Genomic DNA, 18375 nt, shown 5'->3' on the forward strand with positions numbered 1-18375 from the left:
AAAGCAGGTAGGTGAAATGGCCCAGGTTATTTATCCTGGCTCGAGTTTACAGTCTAAGGTTACAAATAAAGAGTGACTCCACGGGGGGAAGGAGGGCTGCCTCTGGAACAGTAACCACCCCCAATAGTCAGTACGGTCAAAGGAGAACTGGAACAAAATACATTGTATAAAATAACGATATCTTAAAAAAGGCACAATAACATGAACAGCTTGGCAGCAGAATATTGCAGCATTATGGAAGCCCTATTGCTGTGTGCTAAACACTGTGGCACAAGATTTATGTGTGTGAAATTCCACATCCTGACTTCCAAATCCCCAGTTGCGTTGCCATGGAAAGATGTTGAGTAGGAGCCAAGTACTTGGCTCTGGGTAAAGAGGTGAGTTAAAACCAGTCAGATGCAGAGCCACCCCGGGGCAGATTCACACACCATCTAGTGGCTGATCGACAAACAGCACCAGACAATACATAGGAATTGGTCAGAATTTTACCACCCTGACCACCACGGGAATCGGAGCGGGCGAGGGGCGGAACACGGAAAGGTCCATTGACTTCGGGCGGGATTTTCCGGTTTCGGGACGAGCAAGGCTGTAAAATCCCGCCTATATAGACTCAAATGGAATGGTTTCCGAAATAATTAACAGTAATTAATTTCTTTAACTATTTGCTAACCATTTCCCGCTGTCTCCTGCACAAAAGAAGATCTGGTCTCACAAAATACTGGAGAAAGTCAGCAGGTAATGTTTTGAGTCCAATATTATAGAATCCCTACAGTACAGAAGGAGTGATGTGGAGATGCCGGCGTTGGACTGGGGTGGGCACAGTAAGAAGTCTCACAACACCAAGTTAAAGTCCAACAGGTTTATTTGGTAGCAAACGCCACTCGCTTTCGGAGCGCTGCTCCTTCGTCAGGTGAGTGGGAATTCTGCTCACAAACAGCGCATATAAAGACACAAACTCAATTTACAGAATAATGAATGGAATGCGAGTAAAGACTCGCATTCCAATCATTATTCATTATTCTGTAAATTGAGTTTGTGTCTTTATATGGCCTGTTTGTGAACAGAATTCCCACTCACCTGATGAAGGGGCAGCCCCCCGAAAGCTAGTGGCGTTTGCTACCGAATAAACCTGTTGGGCTTTAACCTGGTGTTGTTAGACTCGTTACTATCCTTACAATCCAGTGCATCCACCATAGCCAATCAATTTAACCTATACACCAAGGAGAAATTTAGCATGGCCAATCCACCTGACTGGCACATCTTTGGAGCATGGGAGGAAACCGGAGCGGCCAGATAAAAAACCCACGCAGACATGGGGAGAACGTGCAAACTCCACACCGTGACCAGAGGCTGGAATTGAACCCGGGTCCCTGGCGCTGTGAGGCAGCAGTGCTGACCACTGTGCCAATCTGACTTCTTCAGGACTTGTCTTGGCAAATTCAAAAGCCCATTAAAATTTCAAACTAACCTGATCATCTTGTTACCCAAACAAAATACACTTGTTAAATTCTTTCACAGGATGTGGGCGTCGCTCACTCTGCCAGCATTTATTGCCCATCCCTAATTGCCCTTGAGGAGGAGGCGGCGAGCTGCCTTTTGAACTGCAGGAGTCTCCAAGGTGTGGTTGCATCCACAATAGCGTCAGGGAGGGAGCGCCAGCGACACTGAAGGAACTGATATATTTCCAGGTCAGGATGGGGCATGACTTGGAGGGGAACTTCCAGGTGGTGGTCATCCCAGGTACCTGCTGCCCTTGTCCTTCCAGGTGGTGGTCGTCCCAGGTACCTGCTGCCCTTGTCCTTCCAGGTGGTGGTCGTCCCAGGTACCTGCTGCCCTTGTCCTTCCAGGTGGTAGGTGGTAGATTGGAAGGTGCTGATTAAGGAACCTTGGTGAATTTCTTTTAAGCAAATTCTGTGCGAGACTTGGCAGCAAAGGATTTGATGCTGGAAAACACGTTGTTTCCCCTGATTTGATAAGACCCAATGAATGAATGGGGTACATGGAAACGAGGATTTTATTTATAAAGAAAGATGATTCAAAGTTTGAGTGTTTAAAGTTGAATACATACAGACAGATCTGGAAAAGTTATGCATACAAAGAACATATTTACAAGTTCTATTCTGATTTTACATTTTGTTCCGGTTTAAACAAAAAAAACAAACAAAACATTAAAAATGTAAACAATAAATCTGGGATGGTCTTCGGAAAATGGGATTGTAAATCGCTCTTCACTTCTTTATGATTTCCACTCCAGAACTGGCAAGAGCCAGGACTTTATCTCCAGTTCCTGTAAGGGGGTTAAAAAAAAAATCAAAGTCAAAGTTTATTTATTAGTCACAAGTGAGGCTTACGTTAACACTGCAATGAAGTTACTGTGAAATTCCCCTAGCCGCCGGCGCCTGTTTGGGTCAATGCACCCTAACTAGCACGCCTTACAGAACGTGGGAAGAAACCGGAGCACCCACAGACACGGGGAGAATGTGCAAACTCCACACAGACAGTGACCCAAGCTGAGAATCAAACCCGGGTCCCTGGCGCTGTGAGGCAGCAGTGCTAACCACTGTGCCACCGTGCCGCCCCCCCCCCCCCCCCCTTCTTGTTGCAACGACTGAGTTTGTTCAAAGGTTTCCAAACATTAATGAAAAAGTAGCTCTTTTCATGACCACTGTACATTTCGAAGTACTTTACAACCAATTAGATTCTTCTGAAGCATCGTGACTGCTCTAATATAAGAATCACAGCAAAAATCACACAGATCGCAATGTGATAATGACCAGTCTGCTTTGTGATGTCAGCTGAGGGGTAAATATTGGTTGAGACATCAGGGATAACTGCCCTGTTCTTCAAAATAGTCATGATGTGGAGATGCCGGCGTTGGACTGGGGTGGACACAGTAAGAGTTTTAACAACACCAGGTTAAAGTCCAACAGGTTTATTTGGTAGCAAATACCATTAGCTTTCGGAGCGCTGCTCCTTCGTCAGATGGAGTGGAAATCTGACGAAGGAGCAGCGCTCTGAAAGCTAATGGTATTTGCTACCAAATAAACCTGTTGGACTTTAACCTGGTCTTCGAAATAGTGCCATGGGATCTCTCACAACCAGCCTTGCAGACAAATGGAGCTTCAGTTTAAAATCTCATTCAAAAGGCTGCACCTACAACAGTGCAGCACTCCCTCAGCACAGCGCTGGAGCGTCAGTCTTGACCCTGCAGCGGGTCTTGAACCCACAACCTTGTTACGCAGAAGCCAGTGTGCTACCAACTGTGCCACAGCTGACACATTCCATTCCATACGGCTCAGGCAATTCCCCCATTTGCCTGCCCATTTATTTGGTGATCTGAACTCATCTTCTTCCCCTCTCATGAGGTGCGCCTGGGCATTCCGATCAGGCGAGACCAGGGGAATGACCAGATAGCTCTTTCCCCGATCTCTCATTCTTTGGCTTTGAGCTAACAGCTAGTGGCAGTCCAGAATGACACAGTGGCTGCCTCTATCTCCCACAGTAAGAAGTTTAACAACACCAGGTTAAAGTCCAACAGGTTTATTTGGTAGCAAAAGCCACACAAGCTTTCGGAGGCTCCTGACATCCAGTGTTTACCCCAGTCCAACGCCGGCATCTCCACATCATGTCTACCTCCCACTGCAAACTGGCATCCCATCTGCACTTCACTAATGTCTGAGACCAGGAGCTCATTGGACCCGGGTTCGATTCCCGGCCTCGGGTCACTCACTTTGTGGAGTTTGCACATTTTCCCCGTGTTTACGTGGGTTTCCTCCGGGTGCTCCAGTTTCCTCCCACACTCCAAAGATGTGCGGGTTAGGTTGATTGGCCGTGATAAATTGACCCTGGTGTCAGGGGGATTGGCAGGGTAAATGTGTGGGGTTACAGGAATAGGACCTGGGTGGGATTGTGGTCGGTGCGGACTCGATGGGCCGAATGGCCTCTTTCTGTACTGTAGGGGTTTATGAATATTAACAGATGGAAAACTCTTGAGGTTCTCTGGTGAATTTGCATAATTTAAAAATTTTCGTTGATATCTAAGTTGCATCCGTAAAAATGCTCAATCTAACTTGGGGCCATTTTAATTTTTTTCCCCAATTAAGTGTGTCTTCTATCTTCATAAACAAGTTTAAATTATTGAGAAAGGTCTATTCCCACACAGGTTATGTATGGTTTTTGTCACTAGTTGACCCATCAGAATCTGGATGTCAGGAAGCGCATCACCTACTAACTGTCAGTCTGAAGCCTTGTGCACCCTGGGTAATTAGAAGCAGCAATTGTTGGATATTTTCCATCTGTTGAACTGCCTCAATGGCCCCAGATTGGAGCAAAAAGAACAATTAACCAGAGTTTCCCATTCCTGGTCAGTATCGAGTGTAAATCCTCTCCACTGGTGTAATATTTATATCATAGAATCCTACAGTGCAGGAGGCCGCCATTTGGCCCATCGAGTCTGCACCGGCCACAATCCCACCCAGGCCCTCTCCCCATAACACTATACATTTACCCGAGCTAGTTCCCCTGACACTAAGGGGCAAATTAGCATGACCAATCAACCTAACCCACACATCTTTGGACAGTGGGAGGAAACCGGAGCATCCGGAGGAAACCCACGCAGACACGGGGAGAATGTGCAGACTCCGTACAGACAGTGACCTGAGCTGGGAATCGAACCTTGGTCCCTGGCGCTGTGAGGCAGCAGTGCTAACCACTGTGCCGTCCCTGGTCGTGGTAGTAAGCCTCTTTACTGAACCGCTGCAGTCCATGTGGTGTAGGTATACCCACAGTGCTGCTAGGGTGGGAGTTCCAGGATTTTATCATAGAATCCTACAGTGCAGAAGGAGGCAATTTGGCCCTTCGAGTCTGCATTGACCACAATCCCACCCAGGCCCTATCCCATAACCCCATGCATTTACCCTAGCTAATCCCCCGACACTAAGGGGCAATTTAGCACGGCCGATCCACCTAACCCGCACATCTTTGGACTGTGGGAGAAAACTAGAGCACCTGGAGGAAACCCACGCAGACACGGGGAGAATGTGCAGTCTCCACACAGACAGTGACCCGAGCTGGGAATCGAACCCGGGTCCCTGGCGCTGTGAGACAACAGCGCTAACCCACTGTGCCACCGTGTCGCCCTAAAATTAGAGTTACAGGGTTCACGGGAATGTTACAGGGTTGAAGTTATAGGATGAAGGTTATAGACTCCACACAGACAGTGACCTGAGCTGGGAATCGAATTCGGGTCCCAGGCGCTGTGAGGCAGCGGCGCTAACCACGGTGCCACCTCGCCGCCCCACATTGACCCAGCAACAGTGAAGGAATGGCATTATATCTCCAACTCAGAATGGCGAGTGGCTTGGAGGGAAAGCTCCAGGTGGTGGCGTACGGCGCTGCTCATTCACATAACACTTTGAACTCTCTCACAATGAATTTTGCTAAGCTGCGCAGTTTAACAATAGGGTTACGAGATGCAGGTGCAATGTGGTTCAGACTTACCAAGGCCACGTGAAACCTTCTCAAACTGACTGAGTGCGGTGCTCACGTTCGTTGAGAGGAAAGCTTCTTCTTCTGGTGTGAGCTGAACGAAGAATCGGCAAGTTAATTCTTTTCTGCATTCTCAAAACAATCCTAGGATGGCGGAGCTGGCTCGAGGGGTTGAATGGCCTTCTCCAGATCCTAGAATAACATTCTGTGTGGCTCATGTGCTCCAATATTAGGACTGGTTATTGCAAGGCAATACGCCACAATTACAGCATCACTAGTCAATCACTCAGATTAATCAATTTATACCTTATTACCCAATGAAAATTAGGTTAAATTTTTCAACTGACTGAGCGTAACGTTGGTTTTTACAGTCTTACCTTTTCTTCCAGCTTCTTCAGGGCCGTAAGCACCTCTACTTTCTGCTGTGTGTACACATCCCTGGGCAGTTTTCCTACGATTACATCTCTCTCCATCTGAAGGAACACAGTAACACAATGCTGGATGTTTAAGAAATATTTACGACAATTACTTTACACTGGCATTGCGAGCACGGCATCTTCCAAAACATAGGCAATATTTCCTGAGAACAGCTACCGAAAGCAGATTCTCTGAAGCGTCCCCTCCAGGATTGTGTGTTAACTGAGCTACACAGACCAGAATCATAGAAACCCTACAGTGCAGAAAGAGGCCATTCGGCCCATCGAGTCTGCACCGACCACAATCCCACCCAGGCCCTACCCCCATATTCCTACATATTTACTCACTAATCCCTCTAACCTGCGCATCTCAGGACACCAAGGGGCAATTTAGCATGGCCAATCAACCTAACCCGCACATCTTTGGACTAGAATCAGCAATGTTTGCTTCCTGGTCTCTGCTGCAGCTGTGATGCTGTTATTGATCTGAGCGTCACTACACAATGGAAAACCAGCCAGAGGTTATGGCGATTGCTCGATCTCCATCCTCTAATCGATTGAATAAACACTAAGCAAGGTCAGGATCTGGTTTGACAATGATATTCATTCTTGGACCATGAGCATCGCTGGCAAGCCTTCACTGCCTATCCCTATTTACCCCCGAGGAGGTGGTGGTGCAGTGGAATGGCTACACATTTCAGAGGGGCAGTTAACCCCTCTGTTGCTGTGGCTCTGGAGTCACATGTAGGCCAGACCAGGTAGGGACGGCAGACTTCCTTCCCTAAAGGACATTTTTTTAAAAAATTCATTCGTGGGACACGGACGTCGCTGGCTGGGCCAGCATTTATTGCCCATCCCTAGTTGCCCTTGTTCAGAGGACAGTTGAGAGTCAAACCACATTGCTGTGGCCAAGAGTCACATGTAGGCCAGACCAGGTAAGGATGGCAGATTTCCTTCCCTAAAGGACATTAGTGAACCAGAGGGGTTTTTAAGACAATGGTTTCATGGTCATCAATAGATTCTTAATTCCAGATATCTTTTTATTGAATTCAAATTCCACCAGCTGCTGTGGTGGGATTCGAACCCGGGACCCCAGAACATCAGCTGAGTTTCTGGATTAATTGTCCAGCGATAATACCACTAGGCCGTCGCCTCCCTATTAGTGAAATGTGATAATCTGGCGGTTTTATTATTAATAAAATTAGCATTTTATTCCAGATTTTAAATTAATTAATTGAACATAAATTAATGTTTTGCCAGTTGCCATGGTGGGGTTTGAACCTATGTTGCTGGAGCATTAGTCGTGGCCTCTGGATCACTACTGCAGTAACTATAGTTGGACAATGCTCAGGTATCGGGTACATGTGCAAAGAATAGCTACTTTAGTAAGGAACGAGAGGGTGACAAGCTACTTCAAAACCAAATCCGAGCAACAGTCAGCCCCGTCAACAGATGAGAAAGGATGGCACGGTGGCACAGTGGTTAGCAGTGCTGTCTCACAGCGCCAGGGACCCGGGTTCGATTCCCGGCTTGGGTCGCTATCTGTGCGGAGTTTGCACGTTCTCCCGGTGTCCGTGTGGGTTTCCTCCGGGTGCTCCGGTTTCCTCCCACAGTCCAAAGATGTTCAGATTAGGTGGACTGGCTATGCTAAATCATCCCTTAGTGTCCCATGAAGGATCTGTAGGTTAGGAGATTAGTGAGGTAAATACATGGGGTTACAGGGGGTGGGCCTGGGTAAGATGTTCTGTCAGAGAGTTGGTGTAGACTCAATGGGCTGAATGGCCTCTTTCTGCACTGTCGGGATTCTATGAGATGAAAGTTTAGGGGAAAATAAATCAGATCCTAAACCAGTAACAAGTCTAACACAAATCAATAGCAGCTATTATATATGCTTCTACAGTGAACTGGGGGTGACAGAGTGGTTATGGATTATTAGTATTTCAGAGGCTGGGCTATGGATTCGGAGACATGAGTTGAAATCAGCAGCTGGGAGGAATTTCAAATAAATCTGGAATGAAAAGCTAACATCTGTAATGGCGACCAGGAAACACTTGGATTGCCGTTAAAGAAAAAAACATCTGGTTCACCGGTCTTTAGAGAAGGAAATCTGCCATCCTTACCCGGTCTGACCTATGTATGGCTCCGCACTCTTAGCAACACGCTTGACTCTTAACTGCCCTGTGAATTGGCCTAGCGAACTGTATTCAAGGTGGCCATTCACTGCCAGGCGCATTTTTAGCAATGGACACAAATGTTTGCTGTTCTAACGATCCTCTCTTGTTGGGAATTAATTAATAATAACAGCTGCAATTTGGATTTCTCCTGCAGCTGCTCAATCACTTGAGCCAAAAGGAAAATAATGAACTCAGAGAAGCATGCTGGATATTTTATAACGAATGCACCGCTGCCTTGCAATTAAATTTAACCACCAGAACCTTAAGAACGCAATCTTGCAACATTATGAAAGGAGTACAGGGCTGAAAGGGTTAAAAGCCTTAACATGGTGGGCAAATGTTGAAGAGCCATCATCTGTGGCACCATCTGTCTTGATTCTAACCTCCTCGTGTTCAGCATCCCGAAATGTCAATGGCACCACTAAACCTTTCAGCAGATTAATCAGAGGCACGGTGGGGTGCTTACCTCTGCCAGTCTCGTCCGCAGCTGTCCAGGCTGTTTCTTTGCAAACATTTGGATAACCTCTGGAGTTTTAAAGGCCTGACTAATAGCTGCTTGGATTGCCTGCCGAAGAGAAGGGAAAAGAAAAATCAAATGCTTCCGCAGAGGCCGTCACAAAAACAAACCTGCGCAAGGCGCACCAATAATTGTTCCAAGTACAACTCTCTCGGAGCCCCAGGACTAAGATTCCACTCAAACTTTTATGTTGGATAATCATAGAATCCCTACGGTGCAGAAAGAGACCATTCGGCCCATAGAGTCTGCACCGACCACAAACCCATCCAGGCCCTACCTCCTCATCCCCACCTATTTACTCCAGCTAATCCCCATGACACTAAGGGGCAATTTAGCATGGCCAATCAACCTAACCCGCACATCTTTGGAGCGTGGGAGGAAACTCACGTAGACACGAGGAGAACGTGCAAACTCCACACAGACAGTGACCCAAGTCGGGAATCGAACCCAGGTCCCTGGGCTCTGTGAGGCAGCAGTGCTAACCACTGTGCCGCCGTGCCGCCCCTAATACACAGGAAAATAAGATGGGGATAATCCGCATTTAATCGCAAGATTGGAATGACCTAGCCACATTCAGAACATCAAAACCATTCTCCAGCAGGGAATGTTTTGGTATGGAATGGGGTGCTGCATACAGGACAGTCTACCCACTGCCCCACACATCCCTCAGCAAAAGTCTGTCAAGCTCATTCTCTATTCCATCAAGAATGCAATCTGAATCTTTTTCCCCAGGGTGGAAGTGTCAATTACAAGGGGGGGTGGGGCACAGGTTCAAGGTGAGAGGGGAAAAATTTAAGGGGGATGTTTTTCACGCAAAAAGTGGTGGGTGCCTGGAACACGCTGCCAGAGGAGGTGGTGGAAGCAGGCACATTAGCAACATTTAAGAGGCATCTGGATGGGTCCATGAATAGGGAGGGAATAGAGGGATACGGACCGAGTAAGGGCAGAAAGTTGTTTTTTGTTTAGTTAGGACATCATGATCGGCACGGGCTTGGAGGGCCGAATGGCCTGTTCCTGTGCTGTATTTTTCTTTGTCCTTTATCTCCTGGTTAGCTCTGTACAACTCTGGCACTGAGACTGCCCACCTGACTTGCTGCCTTTCTGCATTTTAGGATAACGTTCTGGTTAGCATGCACCCCAATCAATTTTACACTCTATTCCAGCCTCTGCTCAACATTAACCCTCTGACACTTGAAGGTTGTCTGTAGAAAAGCGAACGCATGGATTCCAGGTTCAGCGAGTAACTGCAACACACTACCCGACAGTCAACTTCAATTCAACGCTAACCAAAGCCTATTAGCACGGAGGAAAGTTGCTCTGTGTTTCGCTGTGATCTTTCTGCAGAAACTTACATTTACTCATTTCAACCAGTGCTTGAAAATCAATTAACCCACTTCCCCGTCTCGCATTCAATGCTGTCCTGTATAAAGGCAACAACGCAAAAGGCAAACCCTGTTCCACAATTCAGAGCGCTACACCCAAGAAATGACACAGATCTTTGATCAAACAGCCTGATTTCTATTTGCAGCGCAAGATATTCAGGAAGAGAAAGCAAACACAAAATATTTAAATCGACCCAGTGCCTGCAGCACTGAATTGTCAACTGGGAGGTGGCAGGATCTCACACTCAACTCACTGACTCGAAACCACATTTCTAACCAGGCCGGGTCATTGTCTCATCTGGGTAGCGGCGAGGCCGGGGTGGGGAGGGAGGAACGAGAATTACAACTTGCATTTATATAGCGCCTCTAATGTAGGAAAGTATCAGAAGGTGCCTCCCAGGGACGTATCCAGATTAAAATTGATAGCCGGTGGCAGGAGGAGATACAACAAACGCAAAATACTGCAGATTTTGGAAATATGGAATAAAATCAAAACTTTGGAAGTTTTTTTTCCCCCTGTCTGCGAGTCTGCTTATGAACTTAAATCTCTAATTTCTTCCATCTCTCTGAAGAAAGGTCATCAGCGTGAAACATTAACTCTGTTTCCCGCTCCATAGGGTGCTGCCAGACCTGCTGAGTGCTCCTGTTTTTAATCCAGGAGATGACGGAAGTTACTGACGGAAGGAAGGTCTCCTGGAGAGGAGAATACACTAACACAGGCAAAAGGCAATTGCTGCTGCCCTGGACAGCCCCAGCTTGAAACTAATAAACTCGCCAGCTCAATTTCTTACAAGCTGCATCCCGCTGAGTTCATCAACTAACGTCATATCGCCAGACATAATCTTCTTCAGCGACTCGTTGAATTCACTCAGCTGTTCCAACGTCTCTTGCTTTGTTTCTTCATATTCTTGTGGCTCGAGATCCTCTCTGAAAAGGGGAGGGAGCGAGGGGGAAATAAATCAATAAATACACATCAAACTTCAGATCTACACATCAATATTTCCAGGCATCAATCTCTGCGTCAACTATCTCCAGCCCTGAATACTCTATGGATTATATAACTCCTGCCCCAGTATAGGGGTAGGGTACCTGATTTACCTGGTTTGTCGGTGAGCTTTAACCACTACTGGTACGGTGGCACAGTGGTTAGCATTGCTGCCTCACAGCGCCAGGGACCTGGGTTCGATTCCCGGTCTTGGGTCACTGTCTGTGCGGAGTCTGCACGTTCTCCCCGTGTCTGCGTGGGTTTCCTCCCACAGTCTGAAAGACATGCTGGTTAGGTGCATAGGCCATGCTAAATTCTCCCTCAGTGTACCCGAACAGGCGCTGGAGTGTGGCGACTAGGGGACTTTCACAGTAACTTCATTGCAGTGTTAATGTAAGCCTACTTGTGACACTAATAAATAAACTTGGCATTCAAGGTATTGGACTGTCGATGGATTACAACCACCGTTGGGAAAATTTCCACGAGGCAGCAGCAGAGATCTTTTTGTGGGGAAAATACAGATCCTGTCCTAACCTGCAGCAGTAACTCTCCACCACTTTCCCCTTTCTTAACTTAGGTTCCCAGCAGCAAATCGCAATGAGTTTTACCACCAATCCGAGGAGATCGAATATCTCAGCCTGGACTGGGGATTAAACTTGGGACTTGATTGGAGAGTATTACTTAGTTATAGAAAGCTTCACTCTCCCAAATACAGATTGCAGCAAAGTTTGGTTGGTCACTTAAATACCAACAAACATGTTACAAGCACAGTTCCAATAACTCAATCAACATACACATTGATCCAAGAATGTTTTAACAAGGTTATTTTTATTCAAACATCTCATTTAGGTTTTAGATTCTATTAAGGTTGTGTACAATATACGAGGGCTATAAGATTCTAATTTTTAAATTATTTTCCAAATAAACTTTGTCCCTCTTTATAAACTTTTCTTAGCCTTCCGTTTATTAATCACAAACCCTTTTTTCTATCTTTCCTGCGCCAATTTATGCTTCTCTATAGAATTATCAAACAATTCTATACAGGGCGGCACGGTGGGACAGTGGTTAGCACTGCTGCCTCACAGCACCAGGGACCCAGGTTTGATTCCCAGCTTGGGTCACTGTCTGTGTGGAGTTTGCACGTTCTCATGTCTGCGTGGGTTTCCTCCGGGTGCTCCGGTTTCCTCCCACAGTCTGAAAGATGTGCAAGTTGGGTGGATTGGCCATGCTAAATTGCCCCTTAGTGTCAGGGGGACTAGCTGGGGTATATGCATAGGGTTATGGGGATAGGGCCTGGGTGGGATTGTTGTTAGTGAAGACTTGATGGCCTCCTTCTGCACTGTAGGGATTCTATGAATTCACTTCAATGATTGCAAGAGGAAATGCTTTTAGTTCCTACTTTGGTTTTTCACTGAGCTCATTTGCAGTTTGCCCCTTAGTGTCCCAAGATGTGCAGCTGAGATGGATCAGTCATGATAAATATGTGGGGTTATGGGGATAAGGTGAGGGCCTGGGTAAGATGCTCTGTCAGAGAGTCGGTGCAGTTGAATGGCCTCCTTCTGCACTGTAGGGATTCTATGATCTATGAAGTCAAGCTGTCCTCTGCTGTGCACCAACCCACGGTGATGAGGGGCTGGACTCCCTGCTCTGACCCTGATGCACTGATTGGCACTGATAAGAGCAGATAGTTTGGGAATGACCTGATGTTACATTTCCTCTCCCCGCCCACCTCACAGCCACTTCAGCAAGATTGCAAACTCTTTCTGTCGGGATAAACGGGTCTTTCCCGGGTTGGCAAGATGCAACTAATGGGGTGTCACAGGGTTCGGTCCTTGGGCCCCAACTATTTACAATCTATATTAATGACTCGGATGCAAGGATAGGAGGAACGAGAGCCAAATTTGCAGATGACAGTAAAATAGGAGTGACAGTAAGCTGTGATAGTGAAATAAGAAATTTACAAATGGATATGGATTGGTTAAGTGAATGGGGAAAATTAGGCAGATTGAGTTAAACGTGGATAAGTGTGAGGTTATCCATTTTGGTAGGAAAAATACAAAGTCAAATTATTACCTAAATGGAGAAAACGTTCATGTTGCTTCAGTGCAGAGGGATCTGGGTGTCCTTGTGCATGAATCACAGAAAGCTAGCATGTAGGTACAGCAGGTAATAAGGAAGGCAAATGGAATCTTGGCACTTATTGCTAAAGGAATAGAATATAAAAGTAGTGAAATGTTGCTGCTACCGTACAAAGCATTAGTGAGATCGCACTTAGAATACTGCGCACAGTTTTGGTCCCCTTACTTAAGGAAGGATGCAGTGGCATTGGAGGCGGTTCAGAGGAGGTTCATTAGATGGGTACCAGAGATGAGGGGCTTGTCTTATGAAGAGAGATTGGGCAGTTTAAGACAAATACCCTCTGGAGTTTAGAAGAATGAGAGGAGATCTAATTGAGGTGCACAAGATGGTAAGGGGGATTGACAAAGTAGACGTATAGAGGATGTTTCCTCTTGTGGGACAATCTAGAACAAGAGGCCATAGTTTTAGGATAAGGGGGTGGCAGATTTAAAACAGAGATGAGGAGAAATTACTTCTCTCAAAGGGTGGTGAGTCTGTGGAAAACACTAAAGTTTATTTATTAGTGTCACAAGTAGGTTTACATTAACACTGCAAAATGAAATTACTGTGAAAATCCCTTAGTTGCCACAATTTTGCACCTGTTCGGGTGACACTGAGGGAGAATTTAGCACGGCTAATGCACCCTAACCAGCACGTCTTTCAGACGGTGTGAGGAAACCGGAGCACCCGGAGGAAACCCACGCAGACATGAAGAGAACGTACAAACTCCACACAGACAGTGACCCAAGCCGGGAATCGAACCTGGGTCCCTGGCGCTGTGAGGCAGTGATGCTAACCACTACCCCAGAGTGTGGTGGATGCTGGGACTTCAAGTAAATTTAAAGAAGAGGCGGACAGATTTTTAATTAGTAATGAGTTGAAGAGTTATGGTGAACGGGCAGGAAAATGGAGTTGAGGCTGAGATGAGATCAGCCATGATTGTATTAAATGGCAGAGCAGGCTCGAGGGGCTGAATGGCCTACTCCTAGTTCTTATGGAGCATTCTTGCCCTAAAATACAGTGGGCATGAGCTGGTGCACTCAGCCCTCCCCACACTGGTTTGTTCTGACTGCAAAAATTCTTCTTTTCTTACCTAAAGTAACGTTATGAAAGTTCAGACTGATGATTATCTAAGCTGGACCTGCCGATGGTGCTTCCTGCTGTGGTAGATTTAAGAAAGAACATGTCAGGATTTTTGGGCACCCCCATTCAGATTACCACAGTCCTCTGAGATCAGGTGCCAATGGTAACTAGCACTGATATCAGCAAGTGATGGTTCATGGGGATTGGTTTGAGCAGTTGCCCCCAAGCTGCTAAGTGAAGCACACAACAGTTTTATTCTGGGAGCAGAGAGAACGGAGGGAGAAATCTGAATGACAGGATGTTACCGATTTCTTCAAATCCCCCCTCTCCCCCCCACACCAATGACACGGCCACTGCACCTTCAAATACTGAGGTGCAACGCTCTGGAATCCTCTCCCAAATCACTCCACCTCCCGGGTTTAAACTCTGCCTCTTTGGTCGCTTGCCTTTAACGTCCCCTGCTTCAGCTAGGCATCATTTTGTTTTCGTCAAGACTTTTACTCCTGTGAAACATCTGTGGGATGTTTGACCATGTCAAAGACACTATGGAAATGGAAGTTGTTTCTGCACTCCCCACCATCCAACATTAAAACATCCCTGGCAGCGTTCAGGAACAGTATGTTTTACACAAGGAGGAAGTGGCAGGAGGAAAAAAAAAAATTGAAACAAAGATTTATGACTGTTGCTGTACTGTACCTGCAGGTGTCAAGATCCTGTAACTGCTGCATTAATCTATCCATCTGCTCTTCTAAATTCTGCTTCAGTTTGCTTGTTTCACTTTTCCCTCTTGATGCCATCTTTACACTAAATTCAAGACAAACAGAGGTTATCCCCCAATAAATCCAAATGTCTTAGGCAATTGTTAAATAATTGTGGTGAACATTTAATCAATGTTGCTGCAAATTACTGCGATGAGGAACAAAGTATTTTTTCAGATATTATGTTGCTTCCTGTTAGAGCCTCTACTTTCTCTGAAGACTAAGGAAATTTGGCATGTCAGCTACGACTCTCACCAACTTTTACAGATACACCATAGAAAGCATTCTTCCTGGTTGTATCACAGCTTGGTATGGCTCCTGCTCTGCCCAAGACCGCAAGAAACAACAATGGGTTGTGAATGAAGCCCAGTCCATCAAGCAAACCAGCTTCCCATCCACTGACTCCGTCTACACTTCCTGCTGCCTCGGCAAAGCAGCCAGCATAATCAAGAACCCCAGGGACCTTGGACCTTCTCTCTTCCACCTTCTTCCATCAGGAAAAAGGTACAAAAGTCTGAGATCACATACCAATTGACTCAAGAATAGCTTCTTCCTTCCTGCCATCAGACTTTTGAATGGACTTACCTTACACTAAGTTGATCTTTCTCTACACCCTAGCTATGACTGTAACACTACATTCTGCATTCTCTCCTTTCCTTCTCTACGAACAGTATGCTTTGTCTCTACAGCGTGCAAGAAACAATACTTTTCACTGTATATTAATACATGTGAGAATAATAAATCAAATCAAATGTACACTGCATCTCTTTTGGAAAAAAGTATTTAATTTGGCAGGAGTAATCAACTCAGCTGCTTTTACAGGTATAATCCTCCTGCACTGCAGTTAGCAGGTCTCATGTAGCAGAAGCACTGGCACAGCGGGCTCAATGGCCTCTTCCTGTGCTGTAAATCTATCAGGTTCAATTGGAATTATACAATTAGGTTCTGTTGCTGTGACTATGATGCAGGGGGAGATATCAGTCAAAGTTTTATCTCTCGATAGCTATTTGGTAATCACCCCCACCCAGGAGAAATGTACATGCTTAGATATTGAAGTATATAAATTGGAGCAGGAAGATAAGATACCTAATTGTCACTAAAACATTGTGAAATATACAGGCTTGTTAATTGGAGCTTCTAAAAATGGACTTTGTGGGGAAACAGTTAATCATTTAAGTTACATTCTTCGTGATGCAGTATAATTTATATGATTCAAGTTGATTTGAGATTGTTCAGGCTGATCATTAGCCAGTGAACATAGTACAAGAGCGCAGTTAACCTGGGCCGACACAGCATCTTTGGAATTTTCTGCCTAAGAATGTGGATTTGCTGTCAATGACTGCATTGAAGACAGAGGTCTTCTTCTTACGCAATCCCTCGGGGTCAAGAATGATTTACTTGGAATTATAGAATTATTATAGAGTTACAGAATCCCTACAGTGCAGGAGGCCATTCGGCCCATCAAGTCTCCAACAGAGCATCTTACCCAGGCCCATCTCCTGCCCTATCCCCATAACCCCATACATTTATCCTACTAATCCCCTGAACCTACACGTATTAGGACATTGAGGGGCAATTTAGCATGGACAATCCACCTAACTTGCACATCTTTGGACTGTGGGAGGAAACCAGAGCACCCGGAGGAAACCCACGCAGACACGGGGAGAATGTGCAGACTCCACACAGGCAGTGACCCAAGCCGGGAATCGAACCCTGGCACTATGAGGCAGTGGTGCTAACCACTGTGCCACCCATACTTCTACACTACAATTGAGTTCTCAGGTGACTGAGGAGTCCAATGCGCAACCTCCAGCCTCTGTCACAGGTGGGGCAGACAGCAGTTGCAGGAGCGGGTGGGTGGGGTGCCCGGGTTGCCACATGCTCCTTTTGCTGTCAATGCTTGTCTTCAGCTTGCTCTCGGCGATGACACTCGAGATCTTCAGCTGCTTCTCGGATTCTTTTCCTCCACTTCGGTCAGTCTTGGGCCAGGGATCCCCAGATGTCAATGGGGATGTTGTACTTTTTCAAGGAGGCTTTGAGTGTGTCCATTTCCTCTGTCCTCCAGGTGCTTGCTTGCTGTGTCGAAGCTCTGAGTACAGCGCTTGTTGCTGGACTAAGGCAATTAAGGGTTTGGGGATAGTGCAGAAAAGTGGAGTTGAGGTAGGTCAGCCATGTTGAATGTGGAGCAGGTTCAAAGGGCTGAATGGCCCACTCCAGCTCCTTTTACTTGTAACAACTTGTCCACCCTTCTGTCAATGATGCCAGACAAAATATCACAACTCAAGGACAGCCCCTGCAGTGCTCCCTCAGGACATAAACTGCTAGAGATGTTTGAAAGCATGAGAGTAGACAGAAAGAAACTGTTCTCATTGGCCACAGGGTCCAGACCCAGAGGACAACAATTTAAGGTGAATGGCAAAGGGACCAATGACAACATGAGGAGAAACCTTTTTCACACAGTGGGTGGTTAGGGTCTGGAATGCACCGAGTGTGGCGGAGGCAGATTCAATAGTGGCTTTCAAAAGGGAACTGGATAATCACCTGAAGATAAAAAAATTGCAACACCAGGGGTTTTAAAAAAGAAAGGGCGGCATGGACAAGTTGGGCCAAAGGGCCTGTTTCCATGCTGTAAACCTCTATGACTCTATGACCACAAAAGGGCAGTGGGAGTGGGACTCACTAAATCACACTTACAGAACGGCCTGCTTCTTTGTTCATGAAATATAGGAGCAGAATTAGGTCATTCGGCCCATCGAGTCCGCTCCACCATTCGATCATGGCTGATATGCCCCTCATCCCCATTTTCCTGCCTTCTCCCCATAACCCTTCAACCCATTAAAAATGTCTAACTCTTCCTTAAATTTACTCCCTGTCCCAGCATCCACCGCACTTTGGGGCAGCGAATTCCACAGATTCACAACCCTTTGGGAGAAGTAGTTTCTCCTCAACTCTGTTTTAAATTTGCTGCCCCTTATCCCAAGACTGTGACCTCTCGACCTAGAATGCCCCACAAGAGAAAGCATCCGCTCCACGTCTACTTTATCCACACCTTTCATCATCTTGTTTACCTCAATTTGATCTTCTATGCTATAACCATTCCATAATTCTAAATTACAGAGAGACCATTCTGCCCCTCTGGGTCTATCCCAAGGTGACTAACCACGCCTTATTTTATGGGACTGTCTCTCAGTTGAGCGCACACTCTGCATCGGGAACGCTGCTTTTCATTTTAATTTGGGCCTTTAAATCTCCCCCCATTTCACCCTCTCGCGGTTCTGTCGGCAGCGGCAGCACCCACCCGACCCCAGGCCGCTCGCCCAGCCCCACAGGGGCCGCCCATCCCGCCCCGCCCACTCTCTCTCCCCGGTTCAGTGTCTGCCGCTCCGGGGCCGGGGGCTGCCCGGCCGAGCCCCCGCCGATACAGTTCACCGACCCCCGAGCCGGGTTAATTCCTC

At 46.5% G+C, this 18375-nt stretch overlaps 1 protein-coding gene across 1 annotated transcript; it reads right to left on the bottom strand.

Annotated features, from left to right (window-relative positions):
* Positions 1–1961: 1961 nt before the first annotated feature.
* On the bottom strand, positions 1962–18375 carry lzic (leucine zipper and CTNNBIP1 domain containing). The gene is made up of 7 exons (XM_078208047.1): positions 17615–18375; positions 14859–14966; positions 10768–10903; positions 8544–8642; positions 5865–5960; positions 5500–5581; positions 1962–2287 (listed from the first exon to the last, which is right to left on the bottom strand). Exons 2-7 carry the CDS (start codon positions 14957–14959, stop codon positions 2229–2231), a joined length of 573 nt encoding a protein of 190 aa, XP_078064173.1. The 5' UTR covers positions 14960–14966; positions 17615–18375; the 3' UTR covers positions 1962–2228.

The sequence above is a fragment of the Mustelus asterias genome, unplaced genomic scaffold, assembly GCF_964213995.1.
Source record: "Mustelus asterias unplaced genomic scaffold, sMusAst1.hap1.1 HAP1_SCAFFOLD_3090, whole genome shotgun sequence".
Classification (NCBI taxonomy): Eukaryota; Metazoa; Chordata; class Chondrichthyes; order Carcharhiniformes; family Triakidae; genus Mustelus; species Mustelus asterias.

Bases quoted from the DNA above. Each gene is read 5' to 3' on its own strand.
- lzic (XM_078208047.1), bottom strand. From the start codon at position 14,959: ATGGCATCAAGAGGGAAAAGTGAAACAAGCAAACTGAAGCAGAATTTA. The intron at 10,904-14,858 runs GTACAGTACAGC...TCCCCTTTTCAG, and splicing joins CAGGATCTTGACACCTGCAG to AGAGGATCTCGAGCCACAAG. The intron at 8,643-10,767 runs GTAAGAAATTGA...TCTCTTCGGCAG, and splicing joins AACTCAGCGGGATGCAGCTT to GCAATCCAAGCAGCTATTAG.